This window comes from Salvelinus namaycush, unplaced genomic scaffold (genome assembly GCF_016432855.1).
Source record: "Salvelinus namaycush isolate Seneca unplaced genomic scaffold, SaNama_1.0 Scaffold2374, whole genome shotgun sequence".
Taxonomy (NCBI): domain Eukaryota; kingdom Metazoa; phylum Chordata; class Actinopteri; order Salmoniformes; family Salmonidae; genus Salvelinus; species Salvelinus namaycush.
Genome location: NW_024059202.1, coordinates 1 through 27,524, shown reverse-complemented (window position 1 = coordinate 27,524; position 27,524 = coordinate 1). Strand labels below are relative to the sequence as shown.

Genomic DNA, 27,524 nt, shown 5'->3' with positions numbered 1-27,524 from the left:
TTTGCAGAATTCTGCATGCAGAGTCTCAATTTGGTGTTTGTCCCATTTTGTGAAATCTTGGTTGGTGAGCGGACCCCAGACCTCACAACCATAAAGGGCAATGGGTTCTATATAACGGATTCAAGTATTTTTAGCCAGATCCTAATTGGTATGTTGAAATTTATGTTCCTTTTGATGGCATAGAAGGCCCTTCTTGCCTTGTCTCTCAGATCGTTCACAGCTTTGTGGAAGTTACCTGTGGTGCTGATGTTTAGGCCGAGGTATGTGTAGTTTTTTGTGTGCTCTAGGGCAACGGTGTCTAGATGGAATTTGTGGTCCTGGTGACTGGACCTTTTTTGGAACACCATTATTTTGGTCTTACTGAGATTTACTGTCAGGGCCCAGGTCTGACAGAATCTGTGCAGAAGATCTAGGTGCTGCTGTAGGCCCTCCTTGGTTGGTGACAGAAGCACCAGATCATCAGCAAACTATCTATCTATCTATCTATCTATCTATCTATCTATCTATCTATCTATCTATCTATCTATCTATCTATCTATCTCTCGCTCTCTCCTATATAGTGCACTACTTTAGACCAGGGCCCTATTCCCTATATAGGGCACTACTTTAGACCAGGGCCCTATTCCCTATATAGTGCACTGCTTTAGACCAGGGCCCTATTCCCTATATAGTGCACTACTTTAGACCAGGGCCCTATGATGGGAGGCCAGTACTCCATCACCACCGTCACTCCATAATGAACACAGCAACATACAGACATACAGACACACCGACAAACCGGCTCTCACCCACTGATGATTTAGGAGTGAGTTGGTTGTCATGGGGACTGTGTGATGAAAGTAATGATGGATTGTATTGGCCTCCCATGCCTCTCTTTGTGGCAGCGGGCTACTGTACTGCGATGATGAGTCACTGGATTCCTCTGTTTAGCCAGCAGGCAGCCTCACTGACTGTCAATACACAGGTTAGACAGGGCAGGGAGAGGGAGGGAGAGAGGGGGCTGGTTAGACAGGGCAGGGAGAGGGAGAGAGGGGGCTGGTTAGACAGGGCAGGGAGAGGGAGGGAGGGGCTGGTTAGACAGGGCAGGGAGAGGGAGGGAGGGGCTGGTTAGACAGGGCAGGGAGAGGGAGGGAGGGGCTGGTTAGACAGGGCAGGGAGAGGGAGGGAGAGAGGGGGCTGGTTAGACAGGGCAGGGAGAGGGAGGGAGGGGCTGGTTAGACAGGGCAGGGAGAGGGAGGCTGTACCAGGTCCATAGCACAGGATTAGACAGGGCAGGGAGAGGGAGGCTGCACTTGGTCCATGGCACAGGATTAAACAGAGGCTTCTAGGAGGACTGTGTCAGTTAGACAAGGAGCCAGAGGGACCTTGAGGACAGCGGAGACACAGGGGGACCTTGAGGACAGCGGAGACACAGGGGGACCTTGAGGACAGCGGAGACACAGGGGGGACCTTGAGGACAGCGGAGACACAGGGGGACCTTGAGGACAGCGGAGACACAGGGGGACCTTGAGGACAGCGGAGACACGGGGGGACCTTGAGGACAGCGGAGACACGGGGGGACCTTGAGGACAGCGGAGACACGGGGGGACCTTGAGGACAGCGGAGACACGGGGGGACCTTGAGGACAGCGGAGACACGGGGGGACCTTGAGGACAGCGGAGACACAGGGGGACCTTGAGGACAGCGGAGACACAGGGGGACCTTGAGGACAGCGGCTACACGGGGACCGTGAGGACAGCGGGACACAGGGACTGTCAAAGATGTCACAGTGAGGGAGAGACGGGGTTGTTGAACCTGTCAAAGGTTGAGACGCTGAGCTAGACGCTGGGTGCCTCACAGATAGCAGAACAGCAGAGAGACAAATAAGAGGTAGAAGGTTAGACACAGAGAGAGAGACATATGGCTGAGGATCCCTCCCATGACAACACAGGCACCGCCACGGGACCACGCCAATGTAATGGTACTGCTAGATTACAATCAAGGCTTCTCTTGCTTGGTACAGACCCACTACTGGCCTAGCTGGTCCAGATCTGTCTGAACATCACCCTGTTAACCTGGCTGGTCCAGATCTGTCTGAACATCACCCTGTTAACCTGGCTGGTCCAGATCTGTCTGAACATCACCCTGTTAACCTGGCTGGTCCAGATCTGTCTGAACATCACCCTGTTAACCTGGCTGGTCCAGATCTGTCTGAACATCTCTGTTAACCTGGCTGGTCCAGATCTGTCTGAACATCACCCTGTTAACCTGGCTGGTCCAGATCTGTCTGAACATCACCCTGTTAACCTGGCTGGTCCAGATCTGTCTGAACATCACCCTGTTAACCTAGCTGGTCCAGATCTGTCTGAACATCACCCTGTTAACCTGGCTGGTCCAGATCTGTCTGAACATCTCTGTTAACCTGGCTGGTCCAGATCTGTCTGAACATCACCCTGTTAACCTGGCTGGTCCAGATCTGTCTGAACATCACCCTGTTTACCTGGCTGGTCCAGATCTGTCTGAACATCTCTGTTAACCTGGCTGGTCCAGATCTGTCTGAACATCACCCTGTTAACCTGGCTGGTCCAGATCTGTCTGAACATCACCCTGTTAACCTGGCTGGTCCAGATCTGTCTGAACATCACCCTGTTAACCTGGCTGGTCCAGATCTGTCTGAACTCAGTATGACAGGGCTAGTCAGAGGAGCTGGTTGAAGCACTGACAGTCTAGGTCACTTCCACTTTAACGATGCTAGGACATTTCTAGTCTTGTGTTTAGTTTACCTTGAGGTAAAGATGCTGAGATGCTAGCCCACATTATTAATGAGGGGAGGAGAAGGCTTTAGTTGCTAGGGAAATGTTTTGTCTGAGAATGTGTGTTTTCAAAGAGGTGTCTGTTGGAGAGAAAAGCCAACGTGAAATACAGCAGGAGAATATGTAGTCTAGTCACACAGAATGGGGATGATATAGTCTAGTCACACAGAATGGGGATGATGTAGTCCAGTCACACATAATGGGGATGATGTAGTCCAGTCACACAGAATGGGGATGATGTAGTCCAGTCACACAGAATGGGGATGATGTAGTCTAGTCACACAGAATGGGGATGATATAGTCTAGTCACACAGAATGGGGATGATGTAGTCCAGTCACACAGAATGGGGATGATGTAGTCTAGTCACACATAATGGGGATGATGTAGTCCAGTCACACAGAATGGGGATGATGTAGTCTAGTCACACAGAATGGGGATGATGTAGTCCAGTCACACAGAATGGGGATGATGTAGTCCAGTCACACAGAATGGGGATGATGTAGTCCAGTCACACAGAATGGGGATGATGTAGTCTAGTCACACAGAATGGGGATGATGTAGTCCAGTCACACAGAATGGGGATGAGGTAGTCTAGTCACACAGAATGGGGAGGATGTAGTCCAGTCACACAGAATGGGGAGGATGTAGTCCAGTCACACAGAATGGGGATGATGTAGTCTAGTCACACAGAATGGGGATGATGTAGTCCAGTCACACAGAATGGGGATGATGTAGTCCAGTCACACAGAATGGGGATGATGTAGTCCAGTCACACAGAATGGGGATGATGTAGTCTAGTCACACAGAATGGGGAGGATGTAGTCCAGTCACACAGAATGGGGATGATGTAGTCTAGTCACACAGAATGGGGATGATGTAGTCTAGTCACACAGAATGGGGATGATGTAGTCTAGTCACACAGAATGGGGATGATGTAGTCCAGTCACACAGAATGGGGATGATGCAGTCTAGTCACACAGAATGGGGATGATGTAGTCTAGTCACACAGAATGGGGATGATGCAGTCTAGTCACACAGAATGGAGAATATGTAGTCTAGTCACACAGAATGGGGATGATGCAGTCTAGTCACACAGAATGGAGAATATGTAGTCTAGTCACACAGAATGGGGATGATGCAGTCTAGTCACACAGAATGGGGATGATGCAGTCTAGTCACACAGAATGGGGATGATGCAGTCTAGTCACACAGAATGGGGATGATGCAGTCTAGTCACACAGAATGGGGATGATGTAGTCCAGTCACACAGAATGGGGATGATGTAGTCTAGTCACACAGAATGGGGATGATGTAGTCTAGTCACACAGAATGGGGATGATGTAGTCCAGTCACACAGAATGGGGATGATGTAGTCCAGTCACACAGAATGGGGATGATGTAGTCCAGTCACACAGAATGGGGATGATGTAGTCCAGTCACACAGAATGGGGATGATGTAGTCCAGTCACACAGAATGGGGATGATGTAGTCCAGTCACACAGAATGGGGATGATGTAGTCTAGTCACACAGAATGGGGATGATGCAGTCTAGTCACACAGAATGGGGATGATGCAGTCTAGTCACACAGAATGGGGATGATGCAGTCTAGTCACACAGAATGGGGATGATGTAGTCTAGTCACACAGAATGGGGATGATGTAGTCCAGTCACACAGAATGGGGATGATGTAGTCCAGTCACACAGAATGGGGATGATGTAGTCCAGTCACACAGAATGGGGATGATGTAGTCCAGTCACACAGAATGGGGATGATGTAGTCCAGTCACACAGAATGGGGATGATGTAGTCCAGTCACACAGAATGGGGATGATGTAGTCCAGTCACACAGAATGGGGATGATGTAGTCCAGTCACACAGAATGGGGATGATGTAGTCCAGTCACACAGAATGGGGATGATGTAGTCCAGTCACACAGAATGGGGATGATGTAGTCTAGTCACACAGAATGGGGATGATGTAGTCTAGTCACACAGAATGGGGATGATGTAGTCCAGTCACACAGAATGGGGATGATGTAGTCCAGTCACACAGAATGGGGATGATGTAGTCCAGTCACACAGAATGGGGATGATGTAGTCCAGTCACACAGAATGGGGATGATGTAGTCCAGTCACACAGAATGGGGATGATGTAGTCCAGTCACACAGAATGGGGATGATGTAGTCCAGTCACACAGAATGGGGATGATGTAGTCCAGTCACACAGAATGGGGATGATGTAGTCTAGTCACACAGAATGGGGATGATGCAGTCTAGTCACACAGAATGGGGATGATGTAGTCTAGTCACACAGAATGGGGATGATGTAGTCTAGTCACACAGAATGGGGATGATGCAGTCTAGTCACACAGAATGGGGATGATGTAGTCCAGTCACACAGAATGGGGAATATGTAGTCCAGTCACACAGAATGCAGCTAGTATGTAGCCTAGTGGGATGTGCTTGTTGATCTCTCTCTCTCTCTCTCTCTCAGCTGGTATGTAGCCCAGTGGGATTTGCTTGTTGATCTCTCTCTCTCTCTCTCTCTCTGCAGTCAGTACTCGGGTCCCCACAGCCAAGTACACCAAGGTGGGAGAGACGTTGAGACATGTGATCCCAGGTCACATGCAGTGCTCCATGGCGTGTGGAGGGAGGGCCTGTAAATACGAGAACCCGGCCCGCTGGAGTGACAAGGAGCAGGCTGTTAAGGGACTGTACTCCTCATGGTGAGTCTCTGTCTAACATCCCGTGTCTGTCCTCTGTCTCTCTTCTGGGCTTATAGATAGATAGTAATATGGATAGATAGGTAGTAAGATAGATAGGTAGTAAGATAGATAGGTAGTAAGATAGGTAGTAAGATAGATAGGTAGTAAGATAGATAGGTAGTTAGATAGATAGGTAGTTAGATAGATAGATAGGTAGTAAGATAGGTAGGTAGTTAGATAGATAGGTAGTAAGATATATAGGTAGTTAGATAGATAGGTAGGTAGTAAGATAGGCAGGTAGTTAGATAGGTAGGTAGTAAGATAGTAAGAAAGAAGGATAGATAGGTTGTAAGATAGATAGATAGGTAGTAAGATAGATAGGTAGTAAGATAGATAGGTAGTTAGATAGATAGGTAGTTAGATAGGTTGTAAGATAGATAGGTTGTAAGATAGATAGGTAGTTAGGTAGTTAAATAGATAGGTAGTTAAATAGATAGGTAGTTAGATAGATAGGTAGGTAGTAAGATAGGTAGGTAGTTAGATAGGTAGGTAGTAAGATAGTAAGAAAGAAGGATAGATAGGTTGTAAGATAGATAGATAGGTAGTAAGATAGATAGGTAGTTAGATAGGTAGTAAGATAGATAGGTAGTTAGATAGATGGATAGATAGGTTGTAAGATAGATAGGTAGTTAGATAGATAGGTAGTTAGGTAGTTAAATAGATAGGTAGTTAGATAGGTAGGTAGTTAGATAGATAGGTAGTTAGATAGATGGATAGATAGGTTGTAAGATAGATAGGTAGTTCGATAGATGGATAGATAGGTAGGTAGTTAGATAGATAGTAATATGGATAGATAGGTAGTAAGATAGATAGGTAGTTAGATAGATAGGTAGGTAGTAAAATAGGTAGGTAGTTAGATAGGTAGGTAGTAAGATAGTAAGAAAGATGGATAGATAGGTTGTAAGATAGATAGGTAGGTAGTAAGATAGATAGGTAGTTAGATAGATAGATAGGTAGTAAGATAGGTAGGTAGTTAGATAGATAGGTAGTAAGATAGATAGGTAGTTAGATAGATAGGTAGTTAGATAGATAGATAGGTAGTAAGATAGGTAGGTACGCTGGGTATGTACATAGTCAATGGTAGGCTTCGAGGGGACTCCTATGGTAGGTTCACCTATAGCTCATCTCTTGGCAGTAGCACTGTAGATTACTTTATCACTGACCTCAACCCAGAGTCTCTCAGAGCGTTCACAGTCAGCCCACTGACACCCCTATCAGACCACAGCAAAATCACAGTCTACTTGAACAGAGCAATACTCAATCATGAGGCATCAAAGCCAAAGGAACTGAGTAACATTAAGAAATGCTATAGATGGAAGGAATGCAGTTTGGAAACCTACCAAAAAACAATTAGGCAACAGCAAATTCAATCCCTTTTAGACAACTTCCTGGGTAAAATGTTCCACTGCAATAGTGAAGGTGTAAACTTGGCAGTAGAAAATCTTAACAGTATATTTGACCTCTCAGCTTCCCTATCAAATCTAAAAATCTCAAATAGAAAACCGAAGAAAATGAACAACAATGACAAATGGTTTGATAAAGAATGCAAAAATCTAAGAAATAAATTGAGAAACCTGTCCAACCAAAAACATAGAGACCCGGAAAACCTGAGTCTACGCCTTCACTATGGTGAATCACTAAAACAATACAGAAATACACTACGGAAAAAGAAGGAACAGCACGTCAGAAATCAGCTCAATGTAATTGAAGAATCCATAGACTCTAACCAATTCTGGGAAAATTGGAAAACACTAAACAAACAACAACACGAAGAATTATCTATCCAAAATGGAGATGTATGGGTAAACCACTTCTCCAATCTTTTTGGCTCTATAACAAAGAATAAAGAGCAAAAACATATACATGATCAAATACAAATCCTAGAATCAACTATTAAAGACTACCAGAACCCACTGGATTCTCCAATTACCTTGAATGAGTTACAGGACAAAATAAAAACCCTCCAACCCAAAAAGGCCTGTGGTGTTGATGGTATCCTTAATGAAATGATCAAATATACAGACAACAAATTCCAATTGGCTATACTAAAACTCTTTAACATCGTCCTTAGCTCTGGCATCTTCCCCAATATTTGGAACCAAGGACTGATCACCCCAATCCACAAAAGTGGAGACAAATTTGACCCCAATAACTACCGTGGAATATGCGTCAACAGTAACCTTGGGAAAATCCTCTGCATTATCATTAACAGCAGACTCGTACATTTCCTCAATGAAAACAATGTACTGAGCAAATGTCAAATTGGCTTTTTACCAAATTACCGTACAACAGACCATGTATTCACCCTACACACCCTAATTGACAACCAAACAAACCAAAACAAAGGCAAAGTCTTCTCATGCTTTGTTGATTTCAAAAAAGCCTTCGACTCAATTTGGCATGAGGGTCTGCTATACAAATTGATGGAAAGTGGTGTTGGGGGTAAAACATACGACATTATAAAATCCATGTACACAAACAACAAGTGTGCGGTTAAAATTGGCAAAAAACACACACATTTCTTCACACAGGGTCGTGGGGTGAGACAAGGATGCAGCTTAAGCCCCACCCTCTTCAACATATATATCAACGAATTGGCGCGGGCACTAGAACAGTCTGCAGCACCCGGTCTCACCCTACTAGAATCCGAAGTCAAATGTCTACTGTTTGCTGATGATCTGGTGCTTCTGTCACCAACCAAGGAGGGCCTACAGCAGCACCTAGATCTTCTGCACAGATTCTGTCAGACCTGGGCCCTGACAGTAAATCTCAGTAAGACCAAAATAATGGTGTTCCAAAAAAGGTCCAGTCACCAGGACCACAAATTCCATCTAGACACCGTTGCCCTAGAGCACACAAAAAACTATACATACCTCGGCCTAAACATCAGCACCACAGGTAACTTCCACAAAGCTGTAAACGATCTGAGAGACAAGGCAAGAAGGGCCTTCTATGCCATCAAAAGGAACATAAATTTCAACATACCAATTAGGATCTGGCTAAAAATACTTGAATCAGTCATAGAGCCCATTGCCCTTTATGGTTGTGAGGTCTGGGGTCCGCTCACCAACCAAGATTTCACAAAATGGGACAAACACCAAATTGAGACTCTGCATGCAGAATTCTGCAAAAATATCCTCCGTGTACAACGTAGAACACCAAATAATGCATGCAGAGCAGAATTAGGCCGATACCCACTAATTATCAAAATCCAGAAAAGAGCCGTTAAATTCTACAACCACCTAAAAGGAAGCGATTCCCAAACCTTCCATAACAAAGCCATCACCTACAGAGAGATGAACCTGGAGAAGAGTCCCCTAAGCAAGCTGGTCCTAGGGCTCTGTTCACAAACACAAACACACCCCACAGAGCCCCAGGACAACAGCACAATTAGACCCAACCAAATCATGAGAAAACAAAAAGATAATTACTTGACACATTGGAAAGAATTAACAAAAAAACAGAGCAAACTAGAATGCTATTTGGCCCTAAACAGAGAGTACACAGTGGCAGAATACCTGACCACTGTGACTGACCCAAACTTAAGGAAAGCTTTGACTATGTACAGACTCAGTGAGCATAGCCTTGCTATTGAGAAAGGCCGCCGTAGGCAGACATGGCTCTCAAGAGAAGACAGGCTATGTGCACACTGCCCACAAAATGAGGTGGAAACTGAGCTGCACTTCCTAACCTCCTGCCCAATGTATGACCATATTAGAGAGACATATTTCCCTCAGATTACACAGATCCACAAAGAATTTGAAAACAAATCCAATTTTGATAAACTCCCATATCTACTGGGAGAAATTCCACAGTGTGCCATCACAGCAGCAAGATTTGTGACCTGTTGCCACAAGAAAAGGGCAACCAGTGAAGAACAAACACCATTGTAAATACAACCCATATTTATGCTTATTTATTTTAACTTGTGTGCTTTAACCATTTGTACATTGTTACAACACTGTATATATATAATATAACATTTGTAATGTCTTTATTGTTTTGAAACTTCTGTATGTGTAATGTTTACTGTTAATTTGTATTGTTTATTTCACTTTTGTATAATATCTACCTCACTTGCTTTGGCAATGTTAACACATGTTTCCCATGCCAATAAAGCCCCTTGAATTGAATTGAATTGAATAGATAGGTAGTAAGATAGATAGGTAGTTAGATAGATAGGTAGTTAGATAGATGGATAGATAGGTTGTAAGATAGATAGGTAGTTAGGTAGTTAGGTAGTTAAATAGATAGGTAGTTAGATAGATGGATAGATAGGTAGGTAGTTAGATAGATAGTAATATGGATAGATAGGTAAGATAGATAGGTAGTTAGATAGATAGGTAGGTAGTAAAATAGGTAGGTAGGTAGGTAGTAAGATAGTAAGAAAGATGGATAGATAGGTTGTAAGATAGATAGGTAGGTAGTAAGATAGATAGGTAGTTAGATAGATAGGTAGTTAGATAGATAGGTAGTTAGATAGATAGGTAGTTAGATAGATAGGTAGTTAGATAGGTTGTAAGATAGATAGGTAGTTAGATAGATAGGTAGTTAGGTAGTTAAATAGATAGGTAGTTAGATATATAGGTAGTTAGATAGATAGGTAGTTAGATAGGTAGTTAGATAGATGGATAGATAGGTTGTAAGATAGATAGGTAGTTAGATAGATAGATAGGTAGTTAGATAGATAGATGGATAGATAGGTAGGTAGGTAGTTAGATAGATAGTAATATGGATAGATAGGTAGTAAGATAGATAGGTAGGTAGGTAGGTAGGTAGGTAGTTAGATAGATAGGTAGATAGATAGTAAGATAGTAAGATAGTAAGATAGATAGGTAGTTAGATAGATAGGTAGATAGATAGTAATATGGATAGATAGGTAGTAAGATAGATAGGTAGTTAGATAGATAGGTAGGTAGTTAGATAGATAGTAATATGGATAGATAGGTAGTAAGATAGATAGTTAGTTAGATAGATAGGTAGGTAGTTAGATAGATAGTAATATGGATAGATAGGTAGTAAGATAGTTAGTTAGTTAGATAGATAGGTAGGTAGTTAGATAGTAATATGGATAGATAGGTAGTAAGATAGATAGGTAGTAAGATAGATATGTAGAGATATATCTCTTGTAGAGATAGATTGATAGATAGATCTAGAGAGATTGATAGATAGATCTAGAGAGATAGATAGATAGATCTAGAGAGATAGATAGATAGATCTAGAGAGAGATAGATAGATCTAGAGAGAGAGATAGATAGATCTAGAGAGAGAGATAGATAGATCTAGAGAGAGAGATAGATAGATCTAGAGAGAGAGATAGATAGATCTAGAGAGAGAGATAGATAGATCTAGAGAGAGAGATAGATAGATCTAGAGAGAGAGATAGATATAGATAGATCTAGAGAGATAGATAGATAGATATAGATAGATCTAGAGAGATAGATAGATTGATCTAGAGAGAGATAGATAGATAGATCTAGAGAGATGGATAGTTCTGTATGTGTAATGTTTACTGTTAATTTGTATTGTTTGTTTCACTTTTGTGTATTGCTACCTCACTTGCTTTGGCAATGTTAACACATGTTTCCCATGCCAATAAAGCCCCTTGAATTGAATTGAAAAAATAGTTAGATAGATCTAGATAGTTAGATATAGATAGATAGATAGATACAGATAGATAGATAGATGGATAGTTAGATAGATCTAGATAGTTAGATAGATGGATAGTTAGATAGATCTAGATAGATAGATAGATAGATATATTTTGATAAACTCCCATATCTACTAGGAGAAATTCCACAGTGTGCCATCACAGCAGCAAGATTTGTGACCTGTTGCCACAAGAAAAGGGCAACCAGTGAAGAACAAACACCATTGTAAATACAACCCATATTTATGCTTATTTATTTTAACTTGTGTGCTTTAACCATTTGTACATTGTTACAACACTGTATATATATAATATAACATTTGTAATGTCTTTATTGTTTTGAAACTTCTGTATGTGTAATGTTTACTGTTAATTTGTATTGTTTATTTCACTTTTGTATAATATCTACCTCACTTGCTTTGGCAATGTTAACACATGTTTCCCATGCCAATAAAGCCCCTTGAATTGAATTGAATTGAATAGATATAGATAGATAGATCTAGAGAGAGAGATAGTTAGATAGATACAGAAAGATAGGTAGTAAGATAGAGAGCTGTGGAGTAAGATATATTGATAGATGTAATTATTCATTTAAAGCACAATAAAACCTCTCATGTGGATAAAGAATTTTAAAATCATCGAGGATGACACAAAAAAGTTTGAACCGGTATTTCCATTGTGGTCCTCTTAAATAAATGTCTCTAAGCGTTAACCAACACAGTATTCCTCACTAGGCTCTAAGCGTTAACCAACACAGTATTCCTCACTAGGCTCTAAGCGTTAACCAACACAGTATTCCTCACTAGGCTCTAAGCGTTAACCAACACAGTATTCCTCACTAGGCTCTAAGCGTTAACCAACACAGTATTCCTCACTAGGCTCTAAGCGTTAACCAACACAGTATTCCTCACTAGGCTCTAAGCGTTAACCAACACAGTATTCCTCACTAGGCTCTAAGCGTTAACCAACACAGTATTCCTCACTAGGCTCTAAGCGTTAACCAACACAGTATTCCTCCTTCCTATGTAAATGATGGAGATTGAAAGCGTGTCAGTCGGTTTGGGATCAAGTTGAGGCAAGTTAGTCTGTAAAGGCAGCGTCGGTTCAGTTGAGGGGGCATCGATGGGACGGCCAAGGACAAACAGACTGGAGCTGTGTTCCCATACTAACATACTGTGTACTACATACTTCATGAGTACTATTAGTTCATTTTAGTATACTGTAAACGCACGGTGTCCTTTCAGTTAAGTGTACTAGCGCATCGACCTGTCTTCCGGAGGTTGATGCTAGCTTGTTAGCATAACAAATTACTATCTAGACATCTTACAACTTCATTAACAATGTCCATCGAGGGGCCTCCCGGGTGGCACAGTGGTCTAGGGCACTGCATCGCAGCGCTTAGCTGTGCCACCAGAGACTGGGTTCGCGCCCAGGCTCTGTCGCAGCCGGCCGCGACCGGGAGGTCCGTGGGGCGACGCACAATTGGCCCAGCGTCGTCCGGGTTAGGGAGGGTTTGGCCGGTAGGGATATCCTTGTCTCATCGCGCACCAGCGTCTCCTGTGGCGGGCCGGGCGCAGTGCGCGCTAACCAAGGCAGCCAGGTGCACGGTGTTTCCTCCGACACATTGGTGCGGCTGGCTTCCGGGTTGGAGGCACGCTGTGTTAAGAAGCAGTGCGGCTTGGTTGGGTTGTTTCGGAGGACGCATGGCTTTCGACCTTCGTCTCTCCCGAGCCCGTACGGGAGTTGTAGCGATGAGACAAGATAGTAATTACTAACAATTGGACACCACGAGTGGAGAAAAAAGGTATAAAATGTATTTAAAAAAAAAACAATGTCCATCGAGAACACACAACGACCCCACCGCTTAGCTAAGAATGATGTGAATAATCAAGTCAATACATGTTTTCCTCCATCTGTATTGATGTGTCGTTGTCTGTCTGTTTTCCTCCGTCTGTATTGGATGTGTCGTTGTCTGTCTGTTTTCCTTCGTCTGTATTGGATGTGTCGTTGTCTGTCTGTTTTCCTCCGTCTGTATTGGATGTGTCGTTGTCTGTCTGTTTTCCTCCGTCTGTATTGGATGTGTCGTTGTCTGTCTGTTTTCCTCCGTCTGTATTGGATGTGTCGTTGTTTGTGTCCATTGTTATAGTATGTTAAACCCTCTGTGGCTCCACTCGGCACACCATTCACTGTATGCGGCTCGAGACAGACATACCACACACAACTTAACGTTACCTGCGGCGGGCAACTCACCACATCTCATAGTCCTTGCTGTCTATCTGTCGTTGTTAGCCATGTATTTTGCTTTCACGGCACCTGTATTTGTTGTCCTGGCGATAATGATGAACTGCCGCCGCCAGTTGGCTGTTCAGAATGATGAACCGCCGCCAGTTGGCTGTTCAGAATGATGAGCTGCCGCCAGTTGGCTGTTCAGAATGATGAGCCGCCGCCAGTTGGCTGTTCAGAATGATGAACCGCCGCCAGTTGGCTGTTCAGAATGATGAACCGCCTCCAGTTGGCTGTTCAGAATGATGAGCCGCCGCCAGTTGGCTGTTCAGAATGATGAGCCGCCGCCAGTTGGCTGTTCAGAATGATGAACTGCCGCCAGTTGGCTGTTCAGAATGATGAACTGCCTCCAGTTGGCTGTTCAGAATGATGAACTGCCGCCAGTTGGCTGTTCAGAATGATGAACTGCCTCCAGTTGGCTGTTCAGAATGATGAACTGCCGCCAGTTGGCTGTTCAGAATGATGAACTGCCGCCAGTTGGCTGTTCAGAAGACCGAGGCTGGAAGGAGGAGGAGACGACAGGCATCTGGTCAAAGGGGGGCACTGTTGAGGCTCTGTATTCTCCTTGACCAAAATGCAAATGTCGGTAGGCCACATTTAAGTCAATTATTACACTCTGTACTGGTCTGTATGTAGCCAAGTTCATCCCCAATTTGATACATCTACTTGGATTATAATACTAGAACATGTCGTTTAGTGTAGCCTATAGTCTACATTCAGTAATGCACACACACACACACACAGGCCTACATATCAAGTGCCCTTTCTAATCCTGTTGTGTCTGAGGGATTTGATGTCCCCCGGACCACAGTGCTCGATGTCATCCATAGGGTCAGTGGTGGGATCATGAAGAGTTTTATTCATATCAGCTACAGGCCATCTGTGACCACAGGTGCAGGTTCATCTACATTGCCTTCCCCGGGTCTGTGCATGACACCAGGGTCCTGAAACACAGTCCTTTACCCTCCATCCTAAGGGATAGAGGGTAACTCTGCCTGGCCGAGCCCATCTGTATAATGACCCTACAGGCAGCCAGTGATGGGTGCAGTGGAGGTCACCTACAATGCAAAGCATTCCAAGGCGAGGAATGTGGTGGAGTGGTCCTTCAGGATAATGAACACCCGGTGAAGCTCCATCATGAAGGCCTGGAGGTGAAGCCTACCTTTGTGCCTGAGGTGGTTGAATGCTGCACGTCTGCCTCAGCAACCAGGACATTGTGAAGCCTGAGGATGATGATGGAGACCTGGACCAGCCTCTGCGGCGGAATGAGGTTCACCTGTAGGACCAGCCTCTGCGGCGGAATGGGGATCACCTGTAGGACCAGCCTCTGCGGCAGAATGGGGATCACCTGTAGGACCAGCCTCTGCGGCGGAATGGGGATCACCTGTAGGACCAGCCTCTGCTGCAGAATAGGGATCACCTGTAGGCAGAATGGGGGTCACCTGTAGGCAGAATGGGTATCACCTGTAGGACCAGCCTCTGCGGCAGAATGGATATCACCTGTAGGACCAGTCTCTGCGGCAGAATGGGGAATCACCTGTAGGACCAGCCTCTGCGGCAGAATGGATATCACCTGTAGGACCAGTCTCTGCGGCAGAATGCGGATCACCTGTAGGACCAGCCTCTGCGGCAGAATGGATATCACCTGTAGGACCAGTCTCTGCGGCAGAATGGGGATCACCTGTAGGACCAGCCTCTGCGGCAGAATGGATATCACCTGAAGGACCAGCCTCTGCGGCAGAATGGGGATCACCTGTAGGACCAGCCTCTGCGGCAGAATGGAGATCACCTGTAGGACCAGCCTCTGCGGCAGAATGGATATCACCTGTAGGACCAGCTCGCAGCTGCAGAATCAGGAGTGGGCAATGTTGCAGCACCCGCTAACCCCTTCCCAGGTCACCACTACTACTACTACTACTAAATTTCACATGCTGTTGTGCAAATAGAATAGACAAAAGGTGGAAATTATAGGCAATTAGCAAGACACCCCCAATAAAGGAGTGGTTCTGCAGGTGGTGACCACAGACCACTTCTCAGTTCCTATGCTTCCTGGCTGATGTTTTGGTCACTTTTGAATGCTGGCGGTGCTTTCACTCTAGTGGTAGCATGAGACGGAGTCTACAACCCACACAAGTGGCTCAGGTATTGCAGCTCATCCAGGATGGCACATCAATGCGAGCTGTGGCAAGAAGGTTTGCTGTGTCTGTCAGCGTAGTGTCCAGAGCATGGAGGCGCTACCAGGAGACAGGCCAGTACATCAGGAGACGTGGAGGAGGCCGTAGGAGGGCAACAACCCAGCAGCAGGACCGCTACCTCCGCCTTTGTGCAAGGAGGAGCACTGCCAGAGCCCTGCAAAATGACCTCCAGCAGGCCACAAATGTGCATGTGTCTGCTCAAACGGTCAGAAACAGACTCCATGAGGGTGGTTTGAGGGCCCGACGTCCACAGGTGTGGGTTGTGCTTACAGCCCAACACCGTGCAGGACGTTTGGCATTTGCCAGAGAACACCAAGATTGGAAAATTCGCCACTGGCGCCCTGTGCTCTTCACAGATGAAAGCAGGTTCACACTGAGCACATGTGACAGACGTGACAGAGTCTGGAGACGCCGTGGAGAACGTTCTGCTGCCTGCAACATCCTCCAGCATGACCGGTTTGGCGGTGGGTCAGTCATGGTGTGGGGTGGCATTTCTTTGGGGGGCCGCACAGCCCTCCATGTGCTCGCCAGAGGTAGCCTGACTGCCATTAGGTATTAGGTACCGAGATGAGATCCTCAGACCCCTTGTGAGACCATATGCTGGTGCGGTTGGCCCTGGGTTCCTCCTAATGCAAGACAATGCTAGACCTCATGTGGCTGGAGTGTGTCAGCAGTTTCTGCAAGAGGAAGGCATTGATTCTATGGACTGGCCCGCCCGTTCCCCAGACCTGAATCCAATTGAACACATCATGTCTCGCTCCATCCACCAACGCCACGTTGCACCACAGACTGTCCAGGAGTTGGCGGATGCTTTAGTCCAGGTCTGGGAGGAGATCCCTCAGGAGACCATCCGCCATCTCATCAGGAGCATGCCCAGGCGTTGTAGGGAGGTCATACAGGCACGTGGAGGCCACACACACTACTGAGCCTCATTTTGACTTGTTTTAAGGACATTACATCAAAGTTGGATCAGCCTGTAGTGTGGTTTTCCACTTTAATTTTGAGTGTGACTCCAAATCCAGACCTCCATGGGTTGATAAATTTGATTTCCATTGATAATTTTTGTGTGATTTTGTTGTCAGCACATTCAACTATGTAAAGAAAAAAGTATTTAATAAGAATATTTCATTCATTCAGATCTAGGATGTGTTATTTTAGTGTTCCCTTTATTTTTTTGAGCAGTGTATATATATATACACTGCTCAAAAAAATAAAGGGAACACTTAAACAATACAATGTAACTCCAAGTCAATCACACTTCTGTGAAATCAAACTGTCCACTTAGGAAGCAACACTGATTGACAATAAATTTCACATGCTGTTGTGCAAATGGAATAGACAAAAGGTGGAAATTATAGGCAATTAGCAAGACACCCCCAATAAAGGAGTGATTCTGCAGGTGGTGACCACAGACCACTTCTCAGTTCCTATGCTTCCTGGCTGATGTTTTGGTCACTTTTGAATGCTGGCGGTGCTCTCACTCTAGTGGTAGCATGAGACGGAGTCTACAACCCACACAAGTGGCTCAGGTAGTGCAGTTCATCCAGGATGGCACATCAATGCGAGCTGTGGCAAAAAGGTTTGCTGTGTCTGTCAGCGTAGTGTCCAGAGCATGGAGGCGCTACCAGGAGACAGGCCAGTACATCAGGAGACGTGGAGGAGGCCGTAGGAGGGCAACAACCCAGTAGCAGGACCGCTACCTCCGCCTTTGTGCAAGGAGGTGCACTGCCAGAGCCCTGCAAAATGACCTCCAGCAGGCCACAAATGTGCATGTGTCAGCATATGGTCTCACAAGGGGTCTGAGGATCTCATCTCGGTACCTATTGGCAGTCAGGCTACCTCTGGCGAGCACATGGAGGGCTGTGCGGCCCCACAAAGAAATGCCACCCCACACCATGACTGACCCATCGCAAAACCGGTCATGCTGGAGGATGTTGCAGGCAGCAGAACGTTCTCCACGGCGTCTCCAGACTCTGTCACGTCTGTCACATGTGCTCATGTGCTCAGTGTGAACCTGCTTTCATCTGTGAAGAGCACAGGGCGCCAGTGGCGAATTTGTCAATCTTGGTGTTCTCTGGCAAATGCCAAACGTCCTGCACGGTGTTGGGCTGTAAGCACAACCCCCACCTGTGGACGTCGGGCCCTCATACCACCCTCATGGAGTCTGTTTCTGACCGTTTGAGCAGACACATGCACATTTGTGGCCTGCTGGAGGTCATTTTGCAGGGCGCTGGCAGTGCACCTCCTTGCACAAAGGCGGAGGTAGCGGTCCTGCTGCTGGGTTGTTGCCCTTCTACGGCCTCCTCCACGTCTCCTGATGTACTGGCCTGTCTCCTGGTAGCGCCTCCATGCTCTGGACACTACGCTGACAGACACAGCAAACCTTTTTGCCACAGCTCGCATTGATGTGCCATCCTGGATGAACTGCACTACCTGAGCCACTTGTGTGGGTTGTAGACTCCGTCTCATGCTACCACTAGAGTGAGAGCACCGCCAGCATTCAAAAGTGACCAAAACATCAGCCAGGAAGCATAGGAACTGAGAAGTGGTCTGTGATCACCACCTGCAGAATCACTCCTTTTTTGGGGGTGTCTTGCTAATTGCCTATAATTTCCACCTTTTGTCTATTCCATTTGCATAACAGCATGTGAAATTTATTGTCAATCAGTGTTGCTTCCTAAGTGGACAGTTTCATTTCACAGAAGTGTGATTGACTTGGAGTTACATTGTGTTGTTTAAGTGTTCCCTTTATTTTTTTGAGCAGTGTATATATATATATATTTTTTTAAATGCAATTTCTTTAGTTTTTTTGCGTTGTTTGTAACTTATTTTGTACATAATGTTGCTGCTGCCGTCTCTTATGACCGAAAAGAGCTTCTGGACATCAGAACTGGGATTAGTCACCTCAAGTTGGACGAGGAGTTCTTTAATGAGTCGGACGCGAGGGATATACTACAGACACCCGACCAGGCCCAGATCCCCGTGATTCGCTGGAAAAGGAAACGTAGGTTTCGCGGAAAGAGATCAGCCTTGTGAGGATCAGGAGACGAGTGGCTAATTTGCCCTTGCCTTTCGTTCTGCTAGCTAACGTTCAATCGCTGGAAAATAAATGGGACGAACTGAAAGCACGTTTATCCTACCAACTGGAAATTAAAAACTGTAATAACTTATGTTTCACCGAGTCGTGACTGAATGACGACATTAAGAACATACAGCTGGTGGGTTATACACTCCATCGGCAGGACAGAACAGCGGCCTCTGGCAAGACACGGGTCGGGGGCCTATGCAAATTTGTAAACATTAGCTGGTGCACGATATCTGTGGAAGTCTCAAGGCTTTGCTCGCCTGAAGTAGAGTATCTCATGATAAGCTGTAGACCACACTATCTACCTAGAGAGTTTTCATCTGTATTTTCCGTAGCTGTCTACATACCACCACAGACCGAGGCTGGCACTAAAACTGCACTCAATGAGCTTTATTCCGCCGTAAGCAAACAGGAAAACGCTCATCCAGAGGCGGCGCTCCTAGTGGCCGGGGACTTTAATGCAGGGAAACTTAAATCAGTTTTACCTCATTTCTACCAGGGAAAATAACTCAGTACCACCTATACTCCATACACATATATGCGTACAAAGCTCTCCCTCGCCCTCCATTTGGCAAATCTGACTATAATTCTATCCTCCTGATTACAACTAAAAATTAAAGCAGGAAGCACCAGTGATTCGGCCTATAAAAAAGTGGTCAGATGAAGCAGATGCTAAGCTACAGGACTGTTTTGCTAGCACAGACTGGAATATGTTTCCCGGGATTCTTCCATTGGCATTGAGGAGTACACCACATCAGTCACTGGCTTTATCAATAAGTGTATTGAGGACGTCGTCCCCACAGTGACTGTACGTACATACCCCAACCAGAAGCCTTGGATTACAGGCAACATTCGCACTGAGGTAAAGGGTAGAGCTGCCACTGAAACATGCATGAGAGCATCAGCTGTTCCGGACGGCTGTGTGCAAGTGCTTTAAGCAGGTCAACATTCACAAGGGGGCCAGACAAATTACCAGGACATGTACTCTGAGCATGTGCTGACCAACTGGCAAGTATATTCACTGACATTTTCAACCTCTCCCTGTCTGAGTCTGTAATACCAACATGTTTCAAGCAGACCACCATAGTCCCTGTGCCCAAGAACACAAAGGTAACCTGCCTAAATGACTACCGACCCATAGCGCTCACGTCTATAGCCATGAAGTGCTTTGAAAGGCTGGTCATGGCTCACAGCAACACCATCATCCCAGAAACCCTAGACCCACTCCAATTTGCATACCGCCCCAACAGATCCACAGATGATGCAAACTCTATTGCACTCCACACTGCCCTTTCCCACCTGGACAAAAGGAACACCTATGTGAGAATGCTATTCATTGACTACAGCTCAGCGTTCAACACCATAGTGTCCTCAAAGCTCATCACTAAGCTAAGGACCCTGGGACTAAACACCTCCCTCTGCAACTGGATCCTGGACTTCCTGACGGGCCGCCCCCAGGTGGTAAGGGTAGGCGTGCTCAGTCCCCTCCTGTATTCCCTGTCACTCATGACTGCACGGCCAGGCACGACTCCAACACCATCATTTAGTTTGCTGATGACACAACAGTGGTAGGCCTGATCACCGACAATGATGAGACAGCCTATAGGGAGGAGGTCAGAGACCTGACCGTGTGGTGCCAGGATAACAACCTCTCCCTCAACGTAACCAAGACTAAGGAGATGATTGTGGACTACAGGAAAAGGAGGACCGAGCACGCCCCCATTCTCATCGACGGTGCTTTAGTGGAGCAGGTTGAGAGCTTCAAGTTCCTTTCTGTCCACATCACCAACAAACTAACATGGTTCAAGCACACCATGACAGTCGTGAAGAGGGCACGACAAACCTATTCACCCTCAGGAGACTGAAAAGATTTAGCGGTGTCAGAGGAAGGCTCTAAAAATTGTCAAAGACTCCAGCCACTCTAGTCATAAACTGTTCTCTCTGCTACCGTACAGCAAGCGTTACCGGAGCGCCAAGTCTAGGTCGAAGAGGCTTCTAAACAGCTTCTACCCTCAAGCCATAAGACTCCTGAACAGCTAATCAAATGGCTACCCAGACTATTTGCATTGCACCCCCTCTCCCTGCTGCCTCTACTCTGTTATCTATGCATAGCCACTTTAATGACTCTACCCACATGTGCATAATTACCTCAATTACCTCGACACCGGTGCCCCCGCACATTGACACATTGACTCTGTTCCGGTACCCCCTGTATATAGCCTCCACATTGACTCTGTACCGTAATACCCTGTATATAACCTCCACATTGACTCTGTACCAGTACCCCCTGTATATAGCCTCCACATTGACTCTGTACCAGTACCACCTGTATATAGCCTCCACATTGACTCTGTACCGGTACCCCCTGTATATAGCCTCCACATTGACTCTGTACCAGTACCCCCTGTATATAGCCTCCACATTGACTCTGTACCGGTACCCCCTGTATATAGCCTCCACATTGACTCGTTACCAGTACCCCCTGTATATAGCCTCCACATTGACTCTGTACCTGTACCCCCTGTATATAGTCTCCACATTGACTCTGTACCAGTACCCCCTGTATATAGCCTCCACATTGACTCTGTACCGGTACCCCCTGTATATAGCCTCCACATTGACTCTGTACCGGTACCCCCTGTATATAGCCTCCACATTGACTCTGTACCGGTACCCCCTGTATATAGCCTCCACATTGACTCTGTACCGGTACCCCCTGTATATAGCCTCCACATTGACTCTGTACCGGTACCCCCTGTATATAGCCTCCACATTGACTCTGTACCGGTAACCCCTGTATATAGCCTCCACATTGACTCTGTACCGGTACCCCCTGTATATAGCCTCCAGCCCTGCTATTGTTATTTACTGCTGCTCTTTAATTATTTGTTATTCTTATCTCTTAGTTTTTTTTACTGAATTTTCTTAACACTGCATCTTAGGGATAGGAGTCCCGCTAACGGGACAACTTCCGGTGAAACTGGAGGGTGCGCTATTCAAATAAATAATCATAAATATGGATTTTAAACATTTTTGTACATATAAGTGTCTTATAGCGGTTGAAAGCTTAAATTCTTGTTAATCTAACTGCACTGTCCGATTTACAGTAGCTATTACAGTGAAAACATGCCATGCGATTGTTTGAAGACGGTGCCCCACGTCAAAATATTTTTCCACTGGCACAGGTCTCATACATTCACAAATAACGATTAAATATTCACTTACTTTTTGAAAATCTTCCTCTGATTTGTCATCCAAAGGGCCCCAGCTATAGCATGTAGTGTCGTTTTGTTAGATAAAATCCTTCTTTATATCCCAAAAGGTCTGTTTAGTTGGCGCCATCGATTTGAGTAATCCACTCGTTCAACAAGCAGAGAAAAGGAAGCCTAAAATCTACCCCTAAACTTTGTTTCAACAAGTCAAAATACGTTTCTTTGTACTTCTCGGATACCCTAAAATGTAATGATTCTACAATATTTCTTACGGAAAGAAGTATGTTCCGATTTTAGCAGGTGGGTAATGTCTTCATGTGCGCACAAACATGAATTTCCAAGACTGTGTCCTTTTGCTAAAACTGATATTTCTTATTCGTTTTTGATCTTACAAGCCTGAAACCTTGAACATAGACTTCTGAAACCCTGTGGAAGCCATAGGAATTGCGTCCAGGGAGCTAATTTTCAATATGATATTTCTCTTCCTTTCTAAGAGGATGGTCTCAAAAAAATATATATTCTGTTTGGTTTTTCTTTGGATTTCCTCCTACCATATCTATTATGTTATATTCTCCTACATTATTTTAACATTTCTACAAACTTCAAAGTGTTTTCTATCCAATGGTACCAATTATATGCATATCCTGGCTTCAGGGCCTGAGCTACAGGCAGTTTACTTTGGGCACGCCATTCAGACAGGAAGTGGAGAAAAAAGGGTCCTAATGAAGAGCCTGTAAGTCAGCATTTCACTGTAATACCTGTTGTATTTGGCGCATGTGACAAATAAAATGTTAATTGAAATTGTTGCGAAGAAACCTTTTCTCAAGGACAACAATAAAAAGGACCCCAATAATAATAAGAGACTTGCTTGGGTCAAGAAACACGAGCAATGGACATAAGACTGATGGAAATCTGTCCTTTGGTCTGATGAGTCCAAATATGAGATTTTTGATTCCAACCGCCGTGTCTTTGTGAGATGCAGAGGAAGTGAATGGATGATCTCCACATGTGGTTCCCACAATGAAGCATGGAGGAGATGGTGTGGGGGTGCTTTGCTGGTGACACTGTCAGTGATTTATTTAGTATTCAAAGCACACTTATCCAGCATGGCTACCACAGCATTCTGCAGCGATACACCATCCATCTGGTGTGCGCGTAGTGGGACTATCAATTGTTTTTCAACAATAAAATGACCCAACACACCTACAGGCTGTGTAAGGGCTATTTGACCAATAAGGAGAGTGATGGAGTGCTGCATCAGATGACCTGGCCTCCACAATCACCCGACCTCAACCCAATTGAGATGGTTTGGGATGAGTTGGACCGCAGAGTGAAGGAAAAGCAGCCAATAAGTGCTCAGCATATGTGGGAACTCCTTCAAGACTGTTGGAAAAGCATTCCAGGTGAAGCTGGTTGAGAGAATGCCAAGAGTTGCAAAATAAAAAGTGTATTTGTATGTATAAACTGGGTGGTTCGAGCCCTGAATTCTGATTGGCAGACAGCCGTGGTATATCGGACTGTATACCACTGGTATGACAAAGCATTTCTTTTTAGTCATTTAATTAGGTTGGTAACCAGTTTATAATAGCAATAAGGCACCTCTGGGCTTTGTGGTATATGGCCAATATACCATGGCTAAGTGCTGTATCCAGGCACTCTGCATTACGCCATGCCATGAACAGCCCTTAGCTGCGGTATATTGGCCATATACCACACCCACTCGTGCCTTATTGCTTCAATATATGTGGGTATGTCTATAAATATATATATTTACCCCAAAAATATAAGAGGGATTGGAAATGATGCAGACAATTGCATTGATTGAACGACAATCTGTCCGCAATATTAATGCTGATCCCCCCCCCTAAAAAATATTAATGCTGATCCCCCCCCCCCCCCTAAAAAATATTAATGCTGATCCCCCCCCCCTAAAAAATATTAATGCTGATCCCCCCCCTAAAAAATATTAATGCTGACCCCCCCCTAAAAAATGATTATTTATCTGTATCAATATGCAAAATGTATAAGAACAACAACAAAAAGACTGCACAAAGGGATTCTTTGAAGAATCTAAAATCTAAGATAGAGATGGATGGAGGCCCCGGTGCACAACTGAGCAAGAAGACAAGTACATTAGAGTGTCTAGTTTGAGAAACAGAAACCTTCTAGGCAGAGTTACAAAGAAGAAGCCACATCTCAGACTGGTCAATAAAAATAAAAGATTAAGATGAGCAAAAGAACACAGACACTGAACAGAGGAACTCTGTCTAGAAGGCCAGCATCCCGGAGTCGCCTCTTCACCGTTGACGTTGAGACTGGTGTTTTGCAGGTACCATTTAATGAAGCTGCCAGTTGAGGACTTGTGAGGCTTCTGTTTCTCAAACTAGACACTCTAATGTACTTGTCTTCTTGCTCAGTTGTGCACCGGGCATCCCACTCCTCTTTCTATTCTGGTTAGCGACAGTTTGTGCTGATCTGTGAAGGGAGTAGTACACAGCGTTGTACGAGATCTTCAGTTTCTTGGCAATTTCTCGCATGGAATAGCAAAGGAACTTGAAGCTCTCAACCTGCTCCACTACAGCCCCGTCGATGAGAATGGGGACGTGCTCGGTCCTCCTTTTCCTGTAGTCCACAATCATCTCCTTTGTCTTGATCATGTTGAGGGAGAGGTTTTTGTCCTTGCACCACAAGATCAGGTCTCTGACCTCCCTATAGGCTGTCTCATCGTTGTCGGTGATCAGGCTTACCACTGTTCTATATTATCTGTGGATTCTACATTTATATGTGCATTCTATATTCTATATTCTCTGCGTATTCTACAGTATATGTGCATTCTATATTCTCTGTGTATTCTACATTATATGTGTATTCTAAATTGTCTGTGTATTCTATATTCTCTGCGTGTTCTATATTCTCTGTCTATTGTATATTCTCTTTGTATTCTCTGGGTATCCTTAATATTCTGTATTTTTCCTGTAAGTCCTCTGCTACGCTGCTCCTCCCATGTCTGAGGCAGCCAGCTGGGTGGTGTCCTATTGTACACAGATACCTGATCAATAAGTAAACACAAAGTAATCAATACACGCTCCTCACCCTTTTCCACTCTCCCCCACTGCCACACATGGCCGGTAATTAATGCCCAACAGCTTAACTGGTAGCATCATTCATCCGCTTGTTTTCCTGGCTGCTCCGTTTAAATACTTCATATTACATGTACTGTATGTGATTCATTAACGCTGTGTGAACCGTCCTGATGTGTAATCACCGTGTTATTCCTCTCTCTCTCTCTCGCTCTGTGTCTCTTTCTCTCTCTCTGCAGGATAACTGACAACTTGCTGGCGATGGCAAGGCCTTCTACTGAAATCCTCGAGAAATACAATATCATTGAACAGTTTACAAGGTACTCTCCTTTATTTGGTGGTTGGTGTTTTTACAAGACTAAACACTAGCTGTCACTAGTTATTAGCACCACCAATAGGCCTACACACCTGAGACCACCAGGAGACCACTAGTTGGTGGTGCTAATAGCTAGTGGTCTCCTGGTGGTGCTAATAGCTAGTGGTCTCCTGGTGGTGCTAATAGCTAGTGGTCTCCTGGTGGTGCTAATAGCTAGTGTTCTCCTGGTGGTGCTAATAGCTAGTGGTCTCCTGGTGCTAGTAGCTAGTGGTCTCCTGGTGGTGCTAATAGCTAGTGGTCTCCTGGTGGTGCTAATAGCTAGTGGTCTCCTGGTGGTGCTAGTAGCTAGTGGTCTCCGGGTGGTGCTAATAGCTAGTGGTCTCCGGGTGGTGCTAATAGCTAGTGGTCTCCTGGTGGTGCTAATAGCTAGTGGTCTCCTGGTGGTGCTAATAGCTAGTGACAGCTAGTGTTCTCCTGGTGGGGCTAATAGCTAGTGGTCTCCTGGTGGTGCTAGTAGCTAGTGGTCTCCTGGTGGTGCTAATAGCTAGTGGTCTCCTGGTGGTGCTAATAGCTAGTGGTCTCCTGGTGGTGCTAATAGCTAGTGTTCTCCTGGTGGTGCTAATAGCTAGTGGTCTCCTGGTGGTGCTAATAGCTAGTGGTCTCCTGGTGGTGCTAATAGCTAGTGGTCTCCTGGTGGTGCTAATAGCTAGTGGTCTCCTGGTGGTGCTAATAGCTAGTGGTCTCCTGGTGGTGCTAATAGCTAGTGGTCTCCTGGTGGTGCTAATAGCTAGTGGTCTCCTGGTGGTGCTAATAGCTAGTGGTCTCCTGGTGGTGCTAATAGCTAGTGGTCTCCTGGTGGTGCTAATAGCTAGTGGTCTCCTGGTGGTGCTAATAGCTAGTGGTCTCCTGGTGGTGCTAATAGCTAGTGGTCTCCTGGTGGTGCTAATAGCTAGTGGTCTCCTGGTGGTGCTAATAGCTAGTGGTCTCCTGGTGGTGCTAAAAGCTAGTGTTCTCCTGGTTGTGCTAACAGCCAGTGGTCTCCTGGTGGTGCTAATAGCTAGTGGTCTCCTGGTGGTGCTAAAAGCTAGTGTTCTCCTGGTTGTGCTAACAGCCAGTGGTCTCCTGGTGGTGCTAATAGCTAGTGGTCTCCTGGTGGTGCTAACAGCTAGTGGTCTCCTGGTGGTGCTAATAGCTAGTGGTCTCCTGGTGGTGCTAACGGTCTCCTGGTGGTGCTAACAGCTAGTGGTCTCCTGGTGGTGCTAATAGCTAGTGGTCTCCTGGTGGTGCTGATAGCTAGTGGTCTCCTGGTGGTGCTGATAGCTAGTGGTCTCCTGGTGGTGCTAAAAGCTAGTGTTCTCCTGGTGGTGCTAATAGCTAGTGGTCTCCTGGTGGTGCTAATAGCTAGTGGTCTCCTGGTGGTGCTAAAAGCTAGTGTTCTCCTGGTGGTGCTAACAGCTAGTGGTCTCCTGGTGGTGCTAACAGCTAGTGGTCTCCTGGTGGTGCTAATAGCTAGTGGTCTCCTGGTGGTGCTAACAGCTAGTGGTCTCCTGGTGGTGCTAATAGCTAGTGGTCTCCTGGTGGTGCTAATAGCTAGTGGTCTCCTGGTGTTTTCAGGTGTGATGTGTAGGCCTATTGGTGGTGCTAAAAGCTAGTGACAGCCAGTGTTCTCCTGGTGTTTTCAGGTGTGATGTGTAGGCCTATTGGTGGTGCTGATAGCTGACAACATGTTCCCTCTAGGTGTGGCCTTCGTACGGTGATCAACCTGCAGCGTCCCGGGGAACACGCCAGCTGTGGTAACCCTCTGGAACACGACTCTGGATTCACCTACAGACCTGAGATGTTCATGGAGGCTGGCAGTGAGTATCTTTACCTCTCAATCAATTCAATTCAAAGGGCTTTATTGGCATGGGAAACATATGTTTACATAGCCAAAGCAAGTGAAATCGATACTAAAGTGAAATAAACAATAAAAAATTGACAGTAAACATTACACTCACATAAGTGTCAAAGGAATAGAAACATTTCAAATGTCATATGTCATACAGTGCTTTCGGAAAGTATTCAGGCCCCTTGACTTTTTCCACATTTTGTTACATTACAGCCTTATTCTAAAATTGATTAAAACGAAAACAAAAAATCTACATA

The 27,524-nt window shown here is 45.4% G+C and overlaps 1 protein-coding gene across 1 annotated transcript in view; it reads left to right on the top strand.

The window, feature by feature from the left end:
• Window positions 1–27,235, top strand: part of LOC120038743 (protein tyrosine phosphatase domain-containing protein 1-like) — a gene marked incomplete at its 3' end in the record, with an annotated part of 32,775 nt that extends 5,540 nt beyond the window's left edge. Inside the window, exons 2-4 of the mRNA XM_038984400.1 lie at window positions 5,348–5,519; window positions 25,303–25,383; window positions 27,117–27,235. Of these exons, the coding sequence (XP_038840328.1) occupies window positions 5,348–5,519; window positions 25,303–25,383; window positions 27,117–27,235 (372 nt within the window). The remainder of the gene's footprint in view (window positions 1–5,347; window positions 5,520–25,302; window positions 25,384–27,116) is intronic.
• Window positions 27,236–27,524: the final 289 nt, after the last annotated feature.